This window comes from Haemaphysalis longicornis, unplaced genomic scaffold (assembly GCF_048455015.1).
Source record: "Haemaphysalis longicornis isolate Haplotype H1 unplaced genomic scaffold, Haemaphysalis longicornis Haplotype H1 scaffold_1, whole genome shotgun sequence".
NCBI lineage: Eukaryota > Metazoa > Arthropoda > Arachnida > Ixodida > Ixodidae > Haemaphysalis > Haemaphysalis longicornis.
The window spans coordinates 297,796,586-297,810,954 of record NW_027526203.1 but is presented as its reverse complement, the minus strand read 5'-3'; the positions used below and the strand labels follow the sequence as shown (position 1 = coordinate 297,810,954).

The following is a 14,369-nucleotide window of genomic DNA, read 5'->3' as shown; positions in this document are numbered from 1 at the left end:
GCACGGGGCATCAAATGCGCCAGTTTTTTAAAAAAGTGTTTACACGGAAAACAACAAAAAAGAAAAGGCGAATCACGTTCTTTCAAAATATAACGCAAAAAGCAAGTAAAACCGAATAAGTAAAAAAAAGCACCAAAACGTGGATATTGCTCTATACTTCTCTTTGCCCTGCACTCTAAACTTTTTTTCCACCCATATACTCCCTAGAGGTTCTTTTTCGCCTGTCCTCTAGTGATCCTCCTTGTAGGAGTTTTTTTTACTACATGGAACAGGGAGGTTTTGTTTACCTCCTCAAAACAGGGTGTTTTTAGGTGATAGAAAGGAGGTAGTTAGGGAGTGTTAAGAAATGTTAGGGAGAATTTAAGGAGATCAAAATGGAGTATTCTTTACTTCCTCAAGGCGTTTTTAAGTGATGTTTATGGACTTTTTAGGCGGTTGAATAGGAGCCTATTATGGCTCCCTTGGGAAGTACTTATGTTATTTTAGGGGCGTTTTGAGGAGGTTCAAGGGAAGCATTTACTTCTTTTGCATGAAGTTGTACGTTTTGTAGGCCTCGCGAGGGGAGTTTTTAGGAGGTTCAAGGGAAGCATATATTTCTTTTGAATGGGGTTTTGCAAAGTTGGGGCGGTTTTGTAGGCCTTCCGAAACCACAAGGTAGAGTTTCTAGTTCCCTGCGGGAGTACTGATTTCACACGGTTTTTCTCGGTTTCAGGTTTATTTCAAACGAACTTTCGCATACAAGTTTACATGGTACATGGTGTACACAAGGAGGCTCCAAAATAAAAACTTAGGGCGACCTCCTATAAGAAAGCAAAAATGGTAAATTGCTAAAAACACGCCAGTTAGGAATGGAAGACAGCAATAGAATGCTAGTTGAACAAACCGTAGAATTAATATTACTACAAGAACTGGCAATACGCGAAAAACAAAGATAGGCGCAAACACAACCACATGGTAAGTGAAATCATTATATAATAATAGCGAATCGAGAACGCGTCAGTACTTATCAGAACTTATCAGAACGCATCAGCACTCAGTACACAAAGTGAAAAAAAATGGTTGCAGTGGTTTACAACAACACAAAATTTTCAGTTGGTGGTGAAATGAGCGATCTGTGTGCTAGTTGAACAAACTGTAGAAACAATATTACTACAAGAACTGGAAATACGCGAAAAACATATAGGCACAAACACAACGGCATGGTAAGTGACATCATTATATAATACTAGAGGATTGAGAACGCGTGAGTACTTATCAGTACGCATCAGTACTCAGTACACAAAGTGAAAAAAATGGTTGCAGTGGTTTAAAACAACAAAAACATTTTTAAATTGGTACTGAAATGAGCAAGAGCTGTGTAACGATTTGATATTGAAAGGTAACGAGCATTTTGTAGATGGTAAAGGCACAAGAGATAAATGATGTAGGAGACAGACAGCAATGAGATGGCTATGGATAAATGAGTAATATAAAGAACGAGAAATATGCTGCGGAAAATACCAGTGCGTTTTGATAAAGACACAAATGCGCCAAGAAAAGTGACCCAGTCTGAGGGGTTAATTGCAAGGATATAGAACAGAATGGATGGTATCGCGACAGCTTTTCATAGTGAGAAGAAAAAGCCATGTAATTCGTGTTTTTCCGATAATTTTGAGTTGATTCATTTGGCACCAGTTGCCAACATTATTTAGATAATTGTTTCAAGTTATATTAGTTGGTTAATATTATTGCTTCACTAAAAGATAGCTGTATTATCAGCATACAGAAGGGCCCATCAAATATCCCCTGTTCAGTAAAAAAAAAAGAAAACGTCAGAAACATAATACATAATACGAAATTCTTTAAACTACTATCCAATGATTACAGGAATTGAAAACAAGTATTAGTGAGCGATATTGATGCGATAAAAGTTCATTAGTTCTAAATCCTTCACACGTGGTTTGGTGCTGGCAAGGTCCAAAAAGGCATGTTCCACAAACGTTAGAGCTCTGTGTGCCTTCTTGGGATATTGAATGTTGAAAACCCAGAACGATGCAAACAGACTACACAGTCCTCCCAGTAAAGATGATGCAGTCAAGACACTCTGGCCACCGATGCGGAGGCTAATTTCCCCGTTCGCGGAATGCAGGCAGGGAGTCAAAGGAACATCTACCTGAAAAAGCAAAAAAGAAAAAAAAAATGCCCCACACGTAAAATTCAAAACAGACACTATGGTTAAATGAACTTAATAATTCGGTACAGTAATAAAATTGTTATGCCAGGTTCCCTGCGAAGATTCAGTACTTAAATTAGGAATGCAAAGGCTTCATAAAACCAAGTGCCAGTACATTAACCATCGTGGCTTTTGCAGCAATAAAAAAGATATTATTTCCGCACAATATACTCGAGCACAACTTTAAATGACAGTGAAGTTAAAATGCACGTCTCTCTAGGTTGATAGATTAGCTCACGGAGAACACTATTATACCCCTCTTACACCTGGCATTTTTTTAAAAATAAGGTTGAAACTAGCAAAAACACGTTTTCACCGGAAGGGCTTAAGTGGCCTGACGCGCACAACTTCTTTCTTGGCTGCCGCTGGATGGTGCTACTCGTCCATACTTGGGGTGGCAGTACCGCTTTCCAAGGGAGCATGCGAGCTACGCATGAGAAAATCGTTCGACGCCAAAACTTGCGGGGTCTCAAAAGGCCAATGTTTTTCTTCAGTGAAGCGTAAATACTGGTCACAGGTCCAATGGAGAAACATTTTGCTTAGTGGTCTCGAACGGCAAATGACAGGGGAGTTTGGGGAAGCATGAGCGATTTGACCGGAACTGACCAAACTGCTTGGTACGTGGTAATGTTGTATTCAGTTGCTTGTATACTGCTATTAATCACCGCTGCTTCACTTGCTTCCCGTTTATCCTGATGCAAACAGCGACTGCAGTCGTGTTTGCGTCACGTTTGATGAGCAGTTGAACAGCGATTTCTCAGCACTTAGGGCATCTTGGCACTAAATCAATGCTGAAATGGCTATGCGGAGGTCCGACTTCCGTTTGAAATCAACTTGCTGGTTGTCTTCAATGACCCTTTAACAACAAGTTACCCTTATGCCTCATCACTGCAACCGATTGTTCCTCCGTGTGGTGCAAAGTGTGTTACTGTGATTATTTTCAACGTGAAACGAACCGTTTCTGTGATTTGTAGGACTGATTCTGCTATTAATTACTGCAGTGACAACAAGCAATGAAAAAAATTCCCGCCATCTCCACGAAGTGAATGATGATGAGAGGGGCGAATCTAAAATGCTTATCAGCAGACAATGTGACGCATTAAGTGCAAGCTGCTTTCATAGTGTGTGCATTGACGTTAGGATATGGCCCCCTGGCAGAATGATGCGCTGCGCGAGATTTTGCCGTACCTAAAAGGACAGGCAACTCATTTTTGCGGAGTATAGGATCTGTAAAAGGGTTGCGAGTTGGGCGAGTTTGTAATTATGCATTGCGAAAAACAAACTGCGCGCAAATTAACGAGGACAAGAACACATGAAGACGGCACAAGCGCACACTCGCAACTAGTTTATTATTGCACAATTCAAAGCTTTATATGCCCAAGCGCCCAATTGCCGCGCCCCCAATGCGTCACAGTTCTCGGCGCACTCAGCCGAAAATACTAAAAAACCGTAACAACAAAACCACAAAACGAACTTTGAGGCGCACGAAAGGCGAAAAATCAGCAAAGATAACCGCATCATACATGGATTAAGACCCCCCTCTCACCCCCAACACGCATTCCCAGAAGAAGCACCGAAATAGCGCTCAATGTGCGTCTAAATATGCGACTTCTCGATTAAGCAGGGCGATAGAGGGATGACTGATACGTTCGGAACCAGCTTTTCTGATGTGGCTGGCTTCTACAATTTCTCGCGTTTGCTGGTTCTTATGTCGCAAAAGGATGGCTGTGCGCTCAAACACAGGGACACAATCAGGTCTGCATGCGCGGTAGTGAGAAGATAAGTGGCTCAGGTCACGTTGAAAAATGAAAAAAAAAAAAAATATACGGTACTTTTAGACGTCGTACGCTCGAGTTTGTGACAACGTACCCGTGTGCGGCTCTGTCCTGAAGTTCGGAGAAATGCAGGCGGGTTGTGTTATATTTCTCGTCTTGCATTACGCTTTCTTTTATATATTAGCGCCCTCTTTCCCGATCTCTCTACCTTCCTTCCCGCTTCCGTCTGACTGCACTGATTTTCGCCACCACGAAGTAACCGTCACGTTGCTTTGAAACGACGCCGCGCGCGACAAACGATTTTATCTCGAATGCCCCGTTACAAACCGGCCTACAAAAGAATGCGAACGCATACCCCAAAACTCACAAACAAGTAAAATAATACGAGTGTGCGCTTTTTTCTTTGCCCGTGCGTGTACGAGCTGTGAGCGGCACGGGTACCCGGGTACTTCGCTGTTAACCCTATCCAAACGTTTGACAAACGCATCGACTGATGAAAGACCACTTACCAGCGAGCTGTCCACACCTGTCGCCGTATCCAAATGCTGTTTGCGGCCGTTCCTCGTGTGACAGGGGCACATGAAAATCTTTCCACCAAATGGCACTACTAGTCCTTCACAAATACGAAAAAACGACGGCCCAAGGCGAGGCTTGAAACTCCGGCCGCGCCGAGTCACCGGCCGCGCTGCGTTGAAAGCACAGAGGTTGTTCACATCCGGGCAGCCAGTCGTGCCGCCAGGGCAAGTTGAGTCGCTGCAGTCGGGTGCGTTGGCGCGCTGGCACGAGAATTTAAATCGTCTATGTATGCGCAAGCAAGCGAAGCAGATGAACATTGCAATTGTTTGCAACGGCGAGAACTGCCTCTTCGTTAGCAGCAGAGTTTGACAACACCTATCGCCAAAATAAACAGATTGAGACAACACGGCTGCGCTCTCTGCCTGTGATCGCGCTGGTTGAAGCATCTATACGGGTATACGTACGGTATTGGTTTTGTAGCGGCGTGCAACCGCCGCGTCCTGCTCACTCGTTCTAATTAGCATTAGGCCACGGTTGAAGTGCTGGTGCACGGAGACAACAGAAGACTAACATGGCGACCGCCCGCTTGAGATGATTACCTCAGATAGGGCGTTTATTGTGGACGTGGTAGTATACAAGGAACGGAACACCATCTCACAAATGGTGTTAAGTAGTTCTAAATCCTCCCTTTTGCTACCCGGATGGGCAAAGGTACTACCATGGAGGTTCGTCCACTTCTTTAGATCATGCCTAGGGAGTACATTTTTTGCTATAGGTACTTTTCAGGGCACATTACTTGATTAAAACTCCATTTCCGGCTAGTTTGCGTTTACAGTGTGCCTTTCACAACCAAACGTATCATCAATACGAAAGAAGTGAGTTCCTTGGTCAGTTTTTGAGGACAGTACAGTGGACAAGTTCCGTTTTTTACAGATAAAAATAACAACAGATATGTCGGAAAACTGTTAAGGTTCTTCACTTAATCCCTTGGCAAGAAACTGCAGCCCTCGACCTTGTTTTGGAAGCAGATGACACGTGCAGAAAGGCAGGCCGGTACCTCACACTGTCCCATTCGCCCAGCGATCATCTTTTCTGCTTGTTCTGCAGCTTTTTCTCTTTGAGATCTGCTTTTTGTCGAAGGTGCACTTGTACTGACTGCACAACTCGCTACATTACTTCTACTGCTACTCGTTCCGGAGGGGAGTACTGCTGTGGACGGATTAAAGAGCGTCTACCCTAAAGAGCACCATGTCATGCTCCGCGCTTCAAATTTCACTTTCATTTTGTAATAGCATAATCTGTTATAAGGTTCCGCAGTGTAGCACACGGAACGATGGCCGGGGGTCAGGCGGTACGATGACATACTGATTGTAATGTACACATCCGGTATAGGTATCTCAAAAGGAATTGCAGTGGTCAGAGCAATAATGCGGTGGCTGAGCGTTAACTAAAGCTTACTTTTAACAAAAGTGTGGATAACACACTCGATAAGGTGACAGATAACAAATTATTCAAGGTGACCGAATAATCTAATTCTTTGGTAGTATTTATGGGCCTGTTGTAGGATTTTTCTGTGTTGTTACAAATATAAAAAAAATGTGCGCCATTGGTATTAAGCGCTGGCATTTGAACGCGCCAGTACGCAGGCCTAAATTTAAGGCTTCAATCTTAGCGTGATGGGCGATTCCATGGTGACGATTGCGATTTCAACAAAAAAGGAAAGGGCAGAAAATATATCCCACCGTCATATCTCTTGGCGGTGGCTTTATGAATAGTCGCCAGGACAACATAAAGTCTGGGCGAGAAAGAAGGTGGTAAATCGTCGCCACTTCATCTGTGTTTCTAATATATCGTAATTGTTTAAAGTTTGCTTTGCAATTGCGCCACTGCCCTTGGGGAACAGCAGCATTTTGAATTTTGTATGTATTTTGATTTCACTGTCGTTTTAAACTACTAAATGTTTTTTTCTAATTTCAGTGATAATTCAACTTATCGAACCGGTTCGCGAACCGGTTCAAGCTCCCGAACTGGTTCGCGAACCGGTTCGGTACGAGATTTTGTCGAACCGGAACTGAACTGGAACGAAATGATTTCGCCTGAACCAGAACCGTAACCGAACCGGTATTTTTTTCGGTTCGACACACTGATATATATATATATATATATATATATATATATATATATATATATATATATATATATATATGTTCTGACGAAGAAACGGCGGCCGCTTTTCTGATGGAGGCGAAAAGCAAAAAACGCCCGTGTGTTCGAGATTTCGGCGCACGTTAAAGATCCCCAGGTGGTCAAAATTAATCCGGGGTCCTCCACTACGGCGCGCCTCATCGCCTGCGTTGCGTCGGCGCGTTAAACCCCACAATCAATCAAATCAATCAATCAATCTGACGAAGAAACGTCAATAAAGTTTTTTTGTAACCCGTTCGTCTGTTCGCTCTACGGTATATATATATATATATATATATATATATATATATATATATATATATATATATATATATATATATATATATATATATATATATATATATATATATATATATATATATATATATATATACAGAAAGATAGGTGGGCGGTCTACAGCACCAAACGAGGCATAGGGGTGTTGTTAGGCTCTTTTTTGGTAAGCCGAATGGGCCGAATTGGTAAGGCATTCGAGATCAAATCGAGCGGCATGGGTTCGGTCCCCACTCTGGGCGCGTGTTTTTCTTTCTTTCTTTCTTACGTATATTTAAAAAATGTTAACTTCACTAACCGTAGTAAAAAAAGAGCCTAATAACACCCCTATGCCTCCTTTGGCGTTGTAGACTGCCGACCTATCTTTCTGTATTTTGTCAACGAGCCCCTCATTTCCTAACGATATATGTATATATATATATATATATATATATATATATATATATATATATATATATATATATATATATATATATATATATATATATATATATATAGTATTTTTCTAAGTTTGAGCGATGTTACGTTCAATCAGCCGATAGCCGGGGCTTAAGAGGTACCATCAACTCCGCCTCCTTAAAGTGTTAAACAGGTGGCCCATCTACGCCGCTGTTCTATCTCTGGCATGCGATTTCCCAGACATGTCTTGTTTCAGGCTGCCCACTACGAATTTTTCTTGCGCGTTTTCTTTATTGCTTTAATATAACTTTAAGAGTGACGGCTCCGCCACCGGACCTGTTTACGTATTCGTACAGCCGGGCAAATCGCCGGCCTGAGCGAGACTGCATGGCAGCACGAACCGTCCAAGACGCGGTTCTAATAAATGTGCATACCGCTAGCAGTCGCTGTTGGGTGATGGTCACACTCACAGTTGCGAACTCGAATGTCTGTTTTTTCAAGTGATCATCCCATAACTTCCCCACATTAAACTGCAAAACGTAACGTGAAATAGTGCATTACTTTAAAAATAGTGGTTAGTTTGCCCATTTCTTTTTCCATCAACGGGCAGATTTAGTCAAAAAGGTACCTCAACGCTTGGTAATTAATTCCCACGGGCTTCATTTTGATTTATTTGTGGGTTTATTTTATTTATGGGTACTGCAATCCCCTGGAGGGATTTTCGCAGGTAGGTACAAAAGACGGAAATATTAGCATGTAACACCAGGCAAACAAATGGAACAATCACTCACATTTCACATAGTACGCAGCCATATAACACAAGTCAAACAAAGAACTATTACTTGCGTTTCACAAACGTAATCAAACGTAACAAAATATTACAGATGAAACATCAGTCTCATTTTATGAAAAGAAAACAAGGCTAGCACAGAAGTAAAATTATTTTCTCTGCTTTTCTAGACAAGCAGCAAAGGATGCTAAAGATTGTTTTGTAACTTGATGGTTATTTACACTATTCCAATCCTGCACAGTTCTAGGGAAAAAAGAATATTTGAAGCAATTATTGCGCGTACGGAACGGAGTTACTGTACGGACATGGCGTTGTCTAGTGGCGTAACCTGAAGAAAATGAAATAATTTTTCCAATATCTATCTTGTAATGCCCATTAACTAATTGATATAAATATTTTAATCGGGTTATGCGGTTTCTTTCTGAAATTGAGGGTAAGTTAGCTCTGACTAACAGTTCTGTTACCGAGGTTCGTCCATAACTGTTATATATGAAGCGAACTGCTCTTCTTTGTATTTTTTTTCTTTGTATTTGTATCTTCTTTGATTGTAAACAAATGGACCACTAACTTTTCCCGCATCTTGTTTCTTTCAGCTCGGCTAATGAACAATGTTCTCATGGTCGAGAACATGCAGAACGTAGTCATTCCAGGAGCCTACATAGCGGTGGATACGTTCTTCTTCCTCAGGCACGTATTCGTCTTCTCTAGAAAATGGATTAAATTATAATTTAACAGCTCCATTGACCTCGTTTTGTTATGCCTAGTACTATGCAAGAGAATCGCTTTAATCCGTCATCGTGCAATGCAGAGTCTATGCACTAAACTTGGCAGCTCGGCGGCACCAGTGAGCTTCGTCGGCGTATCTGTTTTGGTGTTTGGGCATAGTAGCCTACGCGGGTGATGCTGCATCTCTTGGGGTCCGGTTGTTGTTCGTCCTGTATTCTGTGCGTTGTGCACTGCTGGCTGGACTTTACTTAGCTTTAGATATGAGTTGATCACCAACAACTCACACAACCCTTAGGCCAAGCGCAGTGGGCAGCATAGCTAGACCAACAGTAAAAACAACACAGACCAGTAAGGTAAATTGTGTTCGCGTTGCAGCGGCCGGAATCGGTTGGCGAATAAACTGAACTACAAAAAAAGTTGAACCAGTTCTAGTACTCCTGATTCGAAAACCTAGCATTGTAGAGGCCTAAAAATGTTGTTCACAGGGGAGGACAGTAACGGTTCAATACTAGTTGCTATCCGAAAACTGCTCTACCTGTGCCAGGCGTCGCAAGTTCAGGACCACAAGTATACTCCTGTGAGTTTATTTTTGTTAGGCCCGTCTGGAGTACAGATGTGCGAGAGGTTACCTTAACCGGAAAATGTATCAAGACGAGGCGTTATTATTCCGAAGATGGATCTTGGATTCTTTTGCTATGTGGAGTATAGGAAGCATCTTTTTGAACTAGTGTCTAACCCAAAATAACGAGATGAAACTAGTGGAATATGTGGTACCGCTGTCTGCTGAAGACCATGACAGAAGCATGGCCGAAATTCAAAATGCGAAGATAAGGCTCGCTGATCTTGACTGATCTATGTACATCCGAAAACACGCGATAGTTTTCAGCTGTTGGCTTGAAACTTATAAGGACTTCATTGTTTCAACACGCAGAAACTACGCTGCCAGAAATTTACGAGGTCGCTAGGACCTGAAAACTACATAATGATCCGCTTCGTGAAGCAGAAATGCGTAAAGTTAGGTTTGATCTAATGTGTTTGGTAATGACTTTGACCCACTATTTCAATTCCGCGCTTGAAAACTAGCTAATACATTAGGCTGCCACCACCCTTACCTGTTAGGCAAAGGTCGCCCGAGGTGCGATAATGGGCAAATGTCGGTGGACATGCAGCAGCCAGTTTCCGTCGCCGCCGACAACAGCGATCACCGTTGTCAAGCCCTGCCCGACTGACACTTGCATTTTGTATCCAGAAGGATCCAACTGCCTTAAAATATTTTATCACATCACATCACATCACTTTATTACCTTAAAGACCCCCTGCAGTGGGTATTACATAAGGGGTGTGAAGCAGATGCAACTAATGCAATACATATGCAGGATATGTATAAATACCAAAAGGGGCAATACCTTACTGCAAAAAAAAAGAGGAAAGTGAGAAAAAAGAAACATCACACCGTGTAACTGCTGGCAGGCACATGATGGTGCAGACCATTCCAGTCGCAGGCTGAGTGAAAAAATAATGAAGCAGCAAATTTCGTGGTATGGGCACGTGGCCGGGTGACATGAAAAGAATGAGCGGTGCGGCGAGATGTGCTGGCAGGAGGCAAGATATGTAGGGTGGGTGCCCGAGTGTACTGTGATGGAACTTGAGGAACAAAATTAGGCTGGCCTTTTGGCGATGAATATTAAGGTTTAAAAGGCCAGATTCTTGTTTGAGGGATGAAACGCTCACGTTGTAGGAATATGAGGAATGAATGAATCTAGCTGCTTGATTCTGGACGAATTCAAGTGCGTCGGTTAAGTATACATCCCAGATAGGCGACGCGTATTCACGTAGGACACGAATTAAAGATTTATTGGCTAGGAGTTTTAGATACCGGGGCACGTGACGTAGGTGTCGTTTTGAGAAACCAAGCGGTATATTTGCCGATGATGTAATGGGCCTCCTCGATTTACCAGTCCTGGACGGGCCGCGAGCAGCCCCAGGACTGCGTTCGGACCTGAGGTCCCATACGAATACATGGGAAAATCCAGCGCCGGATCGCGTCTCGGGCAGTCCGCAGACGATCCGGGACTGATAATCGAGGAGGCCCAATGTTGGTAATACGTCCGCGCCATGTTAAATCGTTCCTCATAGTGGCTGCCAAGTAATTTAAATGTTGACATTTTCCACTCAAACGCTACCTATTTAATAAAAATAGATAAGGGAGCTGCGGCTACGGTGAAAAGAGACGGATTTACGTTTACTCGGGTTTAGCGCTATGAGCCAACGATTGCATCAGTCCAGCACATGGTTAATATCATCTTACAATGCGACTTGAGCAGATGTGTTAGTAATGGTACGGTATATTACACAATCGTCTACAGACATACGAATATTGCGAGATACATGCACAGGTAGATCGTTGATGTATATTAAGAAATAGAGGGGCCGAGAACATATCCTTGCGGGGCGCCTAATGTTACTTCCAGAGGGTGAGAGTCATGACCATTAAAAGTAACAAATTGGGAAGCCTTAGTCAGACATTTTCGGATCAAAGTTAAACTTTTAGTCAAAGTTTAATTTCGGAAGTTTTAGCATCATAATTTTACATTTGGTATGTGCTTGGAGCGACTGAGACCGTTGCAGAGTGCGGAATTTACTATAATAATCTGCGTTGTGTACATTGCTAGCTTCGCTGCGCCGTACATTGGCCCCAGGGTAGGGATCTTTATGGGAGCAAGCAATATTTCACACGTACGTCCATCGTATGCCAGCAAAATAACCTAGGAAGCATGCAAGCTCTTGAACAGACAGTACCGCTTATCCCACTGCGAAGCTTACATAATGGGCTACCACCCGTTAATATTTTCTAAACAGTTCATGAAAAACGTCTCATGTCATGTTTTGTGTTCCTTGTGTCGCTTTTAAGCACACAGTGCTATCTAAGTCTGCTGGTTTGTTTAACGTCAAATGAACAACAGGAAAATCTGGATTGGATTTACATATCGAAGGCGCCATCTAGCCCCAAATGTATGTCTGTTTTATTCACTTAATGAACCTATAGGTGTTAGCTGTGACGACTGGTTCCGAGCAATTTTTGAAGGTTGGTCATTGTGAGCGAGCGTAGGGGCAAGCAATCCCCAATATGTCGCATGTACGGGACGCAGAAATTCACAAAAAGTTCACTTGTTTTTTTCGGTTTCACTTCGTTTACCAGAACCTGCTGAGTCAATTTTGTACGTTTCTTATTTCACAAAACAATTTTGTCTGTCTTTCTTTTACTTAATGTGTTTTTATCTCACCATGGCACCATACCCAAGCTTTACGTAACTCTTGCGAAAAAGATTGTTTGCTTGAAACCTATCAGGGTAAAAAGGCTTCAATTTGTTTCGCTTTCTTATGAGAAATTTTTGCTTCATATTTATATATTATGAATTCCTGTTCTTTACAGCGCTTTTCTTATGTGCTACACGATATCAAAACAAAAGAAACCTGCTGTAGTCGTGTTTCTGTTCGCTGTCATTCGGCGATTCATCAGGTGAGCACACTTATATCTGTCATGCAGGCCGGACCTGTTGGTTGAAAATCAGCTTTCCTGCGCAAAACCAACGATGAGCAGGCATTGAGTGTCGTTTCTTCTCCGCTGTTTCAGGACGGTGGTTCCGCTGTTTTTCGTGCTGATGTGCATGTACCTCCTTCCCCTTATCACGTCTGGGCCGGACGCAAAGGCATACTTTGAAAAGTTTTACAATGAAATGGACCGGCTGTGGTTATACATCTTGCTCCAAGTGCAAAACTACAAAACTGCCGCCTTCGTAAGTGCTCAAAACTGTCACCAGTTTTCTTTGCTTTATTTGTATGTTCGCTGGAAGCAGTTGAAGACGTACTTATGAAAAAAAAACCATGCAGGGGGGAATTCGTTGCAGCAAAAGTGTGCGGGCTTGCAAACAAGGAGATCTATTATCTGAAGTGCGGAGCGTTAAAAACTATAAAACAGATCCTCTTAACTGTTTGACCTCACTTTTGTCTATAACTGCGTTCTTTTATCTATCTATCTATTAAAATATTCTCAAAGCCCGAAGGCGTTACAGAGAGGAGTGGCTACATTTCACACAAAATTAGTTACAGCCGTTTTGAATGCGTCACAGACAGTGTGAATTGCACATGTTCGTCAGGTCATTTTTTAAAAGTCCACAATATTTTTTTCTTCGCGGGAAGACGGGTGCTCATGATTGAAAACTCAAATGAAGTTCGCTGGGGTACACGTCATCAAAAACGTTTTGTTTGTGTTGTTAAATGTTTACCCTTATGTTAATTTCCTGCGATTACACCCGCCATGGTGTCCCAGTGCTAAGGCGTTGTGCTGCTGAGCCCAAGGGTGCGGGTTCAATAACGGCCGCCACGACTGCAGTTCAGATGGAGGTGCAAAGCTAAAACGCCCGTATGTCGATATTTCGTCGAACGTTGAAGATTGAAGACGACTGTGAGTTTGGCTAGTTGCGCGAGGTGTCGGTTTCCTGTGATCAGGTTTACCATTTCATCGCATTTTCAGGAGGACTGTTCAAATGCGCAACTAGTTCGAGGTGCAGCTCTGGTTTATAAAGTTTCAGAGGCTGTCTGGGATGATGATTGTGCGGTTCAACGCGCCGAAGCTACACCTGGGCTATGAGGCGCGCCGTAGTGAATGGCTCCGGATGAGTTTCGACCCCCTGGGGATCTTTAACGTGCACCGAAATCTCGACACACGGGCGTTTTCTCTTTTCGCCCCCATCAGAAAAGCGGGCGCCGCGGCCCGGATTGAGCCGGTCTCCTTGGGCTCAGCAGCACAACACCATACAGTCACTGAGCCACCGCAGCGGGTAGAGGGTATCTGCGCTATGGTGAAGGCGTTACTACATGGGGATGCGGGGTGTTGATGAGTGAAAATGTGGCTATTGTTGTGTTTCAAATCGTTTATTTGGAATGTTTTCTTACGCTCGCCGGCTGGCTGGGAACATTTCTGTGGTGTGGACTTGAAGGTTTTTGTCTCTAGATGTTCGCATTGGAGTCTCCTCCGCGGGATATGGCAAGGATCGTTGCTTGATTTTCTTTGTGTTTTATTTCTGAGGAGCGTCGGCTTTGATTTTGCTCAGCGCATGTCACCATTTTCGCCTTCGGTTGCTGTTGGGATAGGGGTTCTTAGAGCCGCTGTCATTTCCGCATTGGTGTGATGTCGCCAGTTTCGAGCCGCCGGCGAGCCCGCCGCAATCAAGGACAATAACTTCTGTTTCCTGTACTGGTCGTATTGAGTAGTGGGCTTTGTTCTGGACGAGTACCCTAAGAACGTTCCGGTTATAATGCCGATTGGGGATAAAACGCAGTCTTAGTTCCCAGCGCACAGGAGGAAGAATCACAAAAAAAACCTGCCGCGGTGGCTCAGTAGCTAAGGCGTTGCGTTGCTGAGCACGAAGACGCGGGTTCGATTCCCGGCCCCGGCGGCCGCTTTTCTGAT

At 43.2% G+C, this 14,369-nt stretch overlaps 1 protein-coding gene across 1 annotated transcript in view; it reads left to right on the top strand.

The window, feature by feature from the left end:
- Window positions 1-14,369, top strand: part of LOC144148779 (nose resistant to fluoxetine protein 6-like) — a 50,787-nt gene that overhangs the window by 13,591 nt on the left and 22,827 nt on the right. The window contains exons 7-9 of the mRNA XM_077680294.1: window positions 8,764-8,857; window positions 12,330-12,416; window positions 12,531-12,693. Coding sequence (XP_077536420.1) covers window positions 8,764-8,857; window positions 12,330-12,416; window positions 12,531-12,693 — 344 coding nt within the window. The remainder of the gene's footprint in view (window positions 1-8,763; window positions 8,858-12,329; window positions 12,417-12,530; window positions 12,694-14,369) is intronic.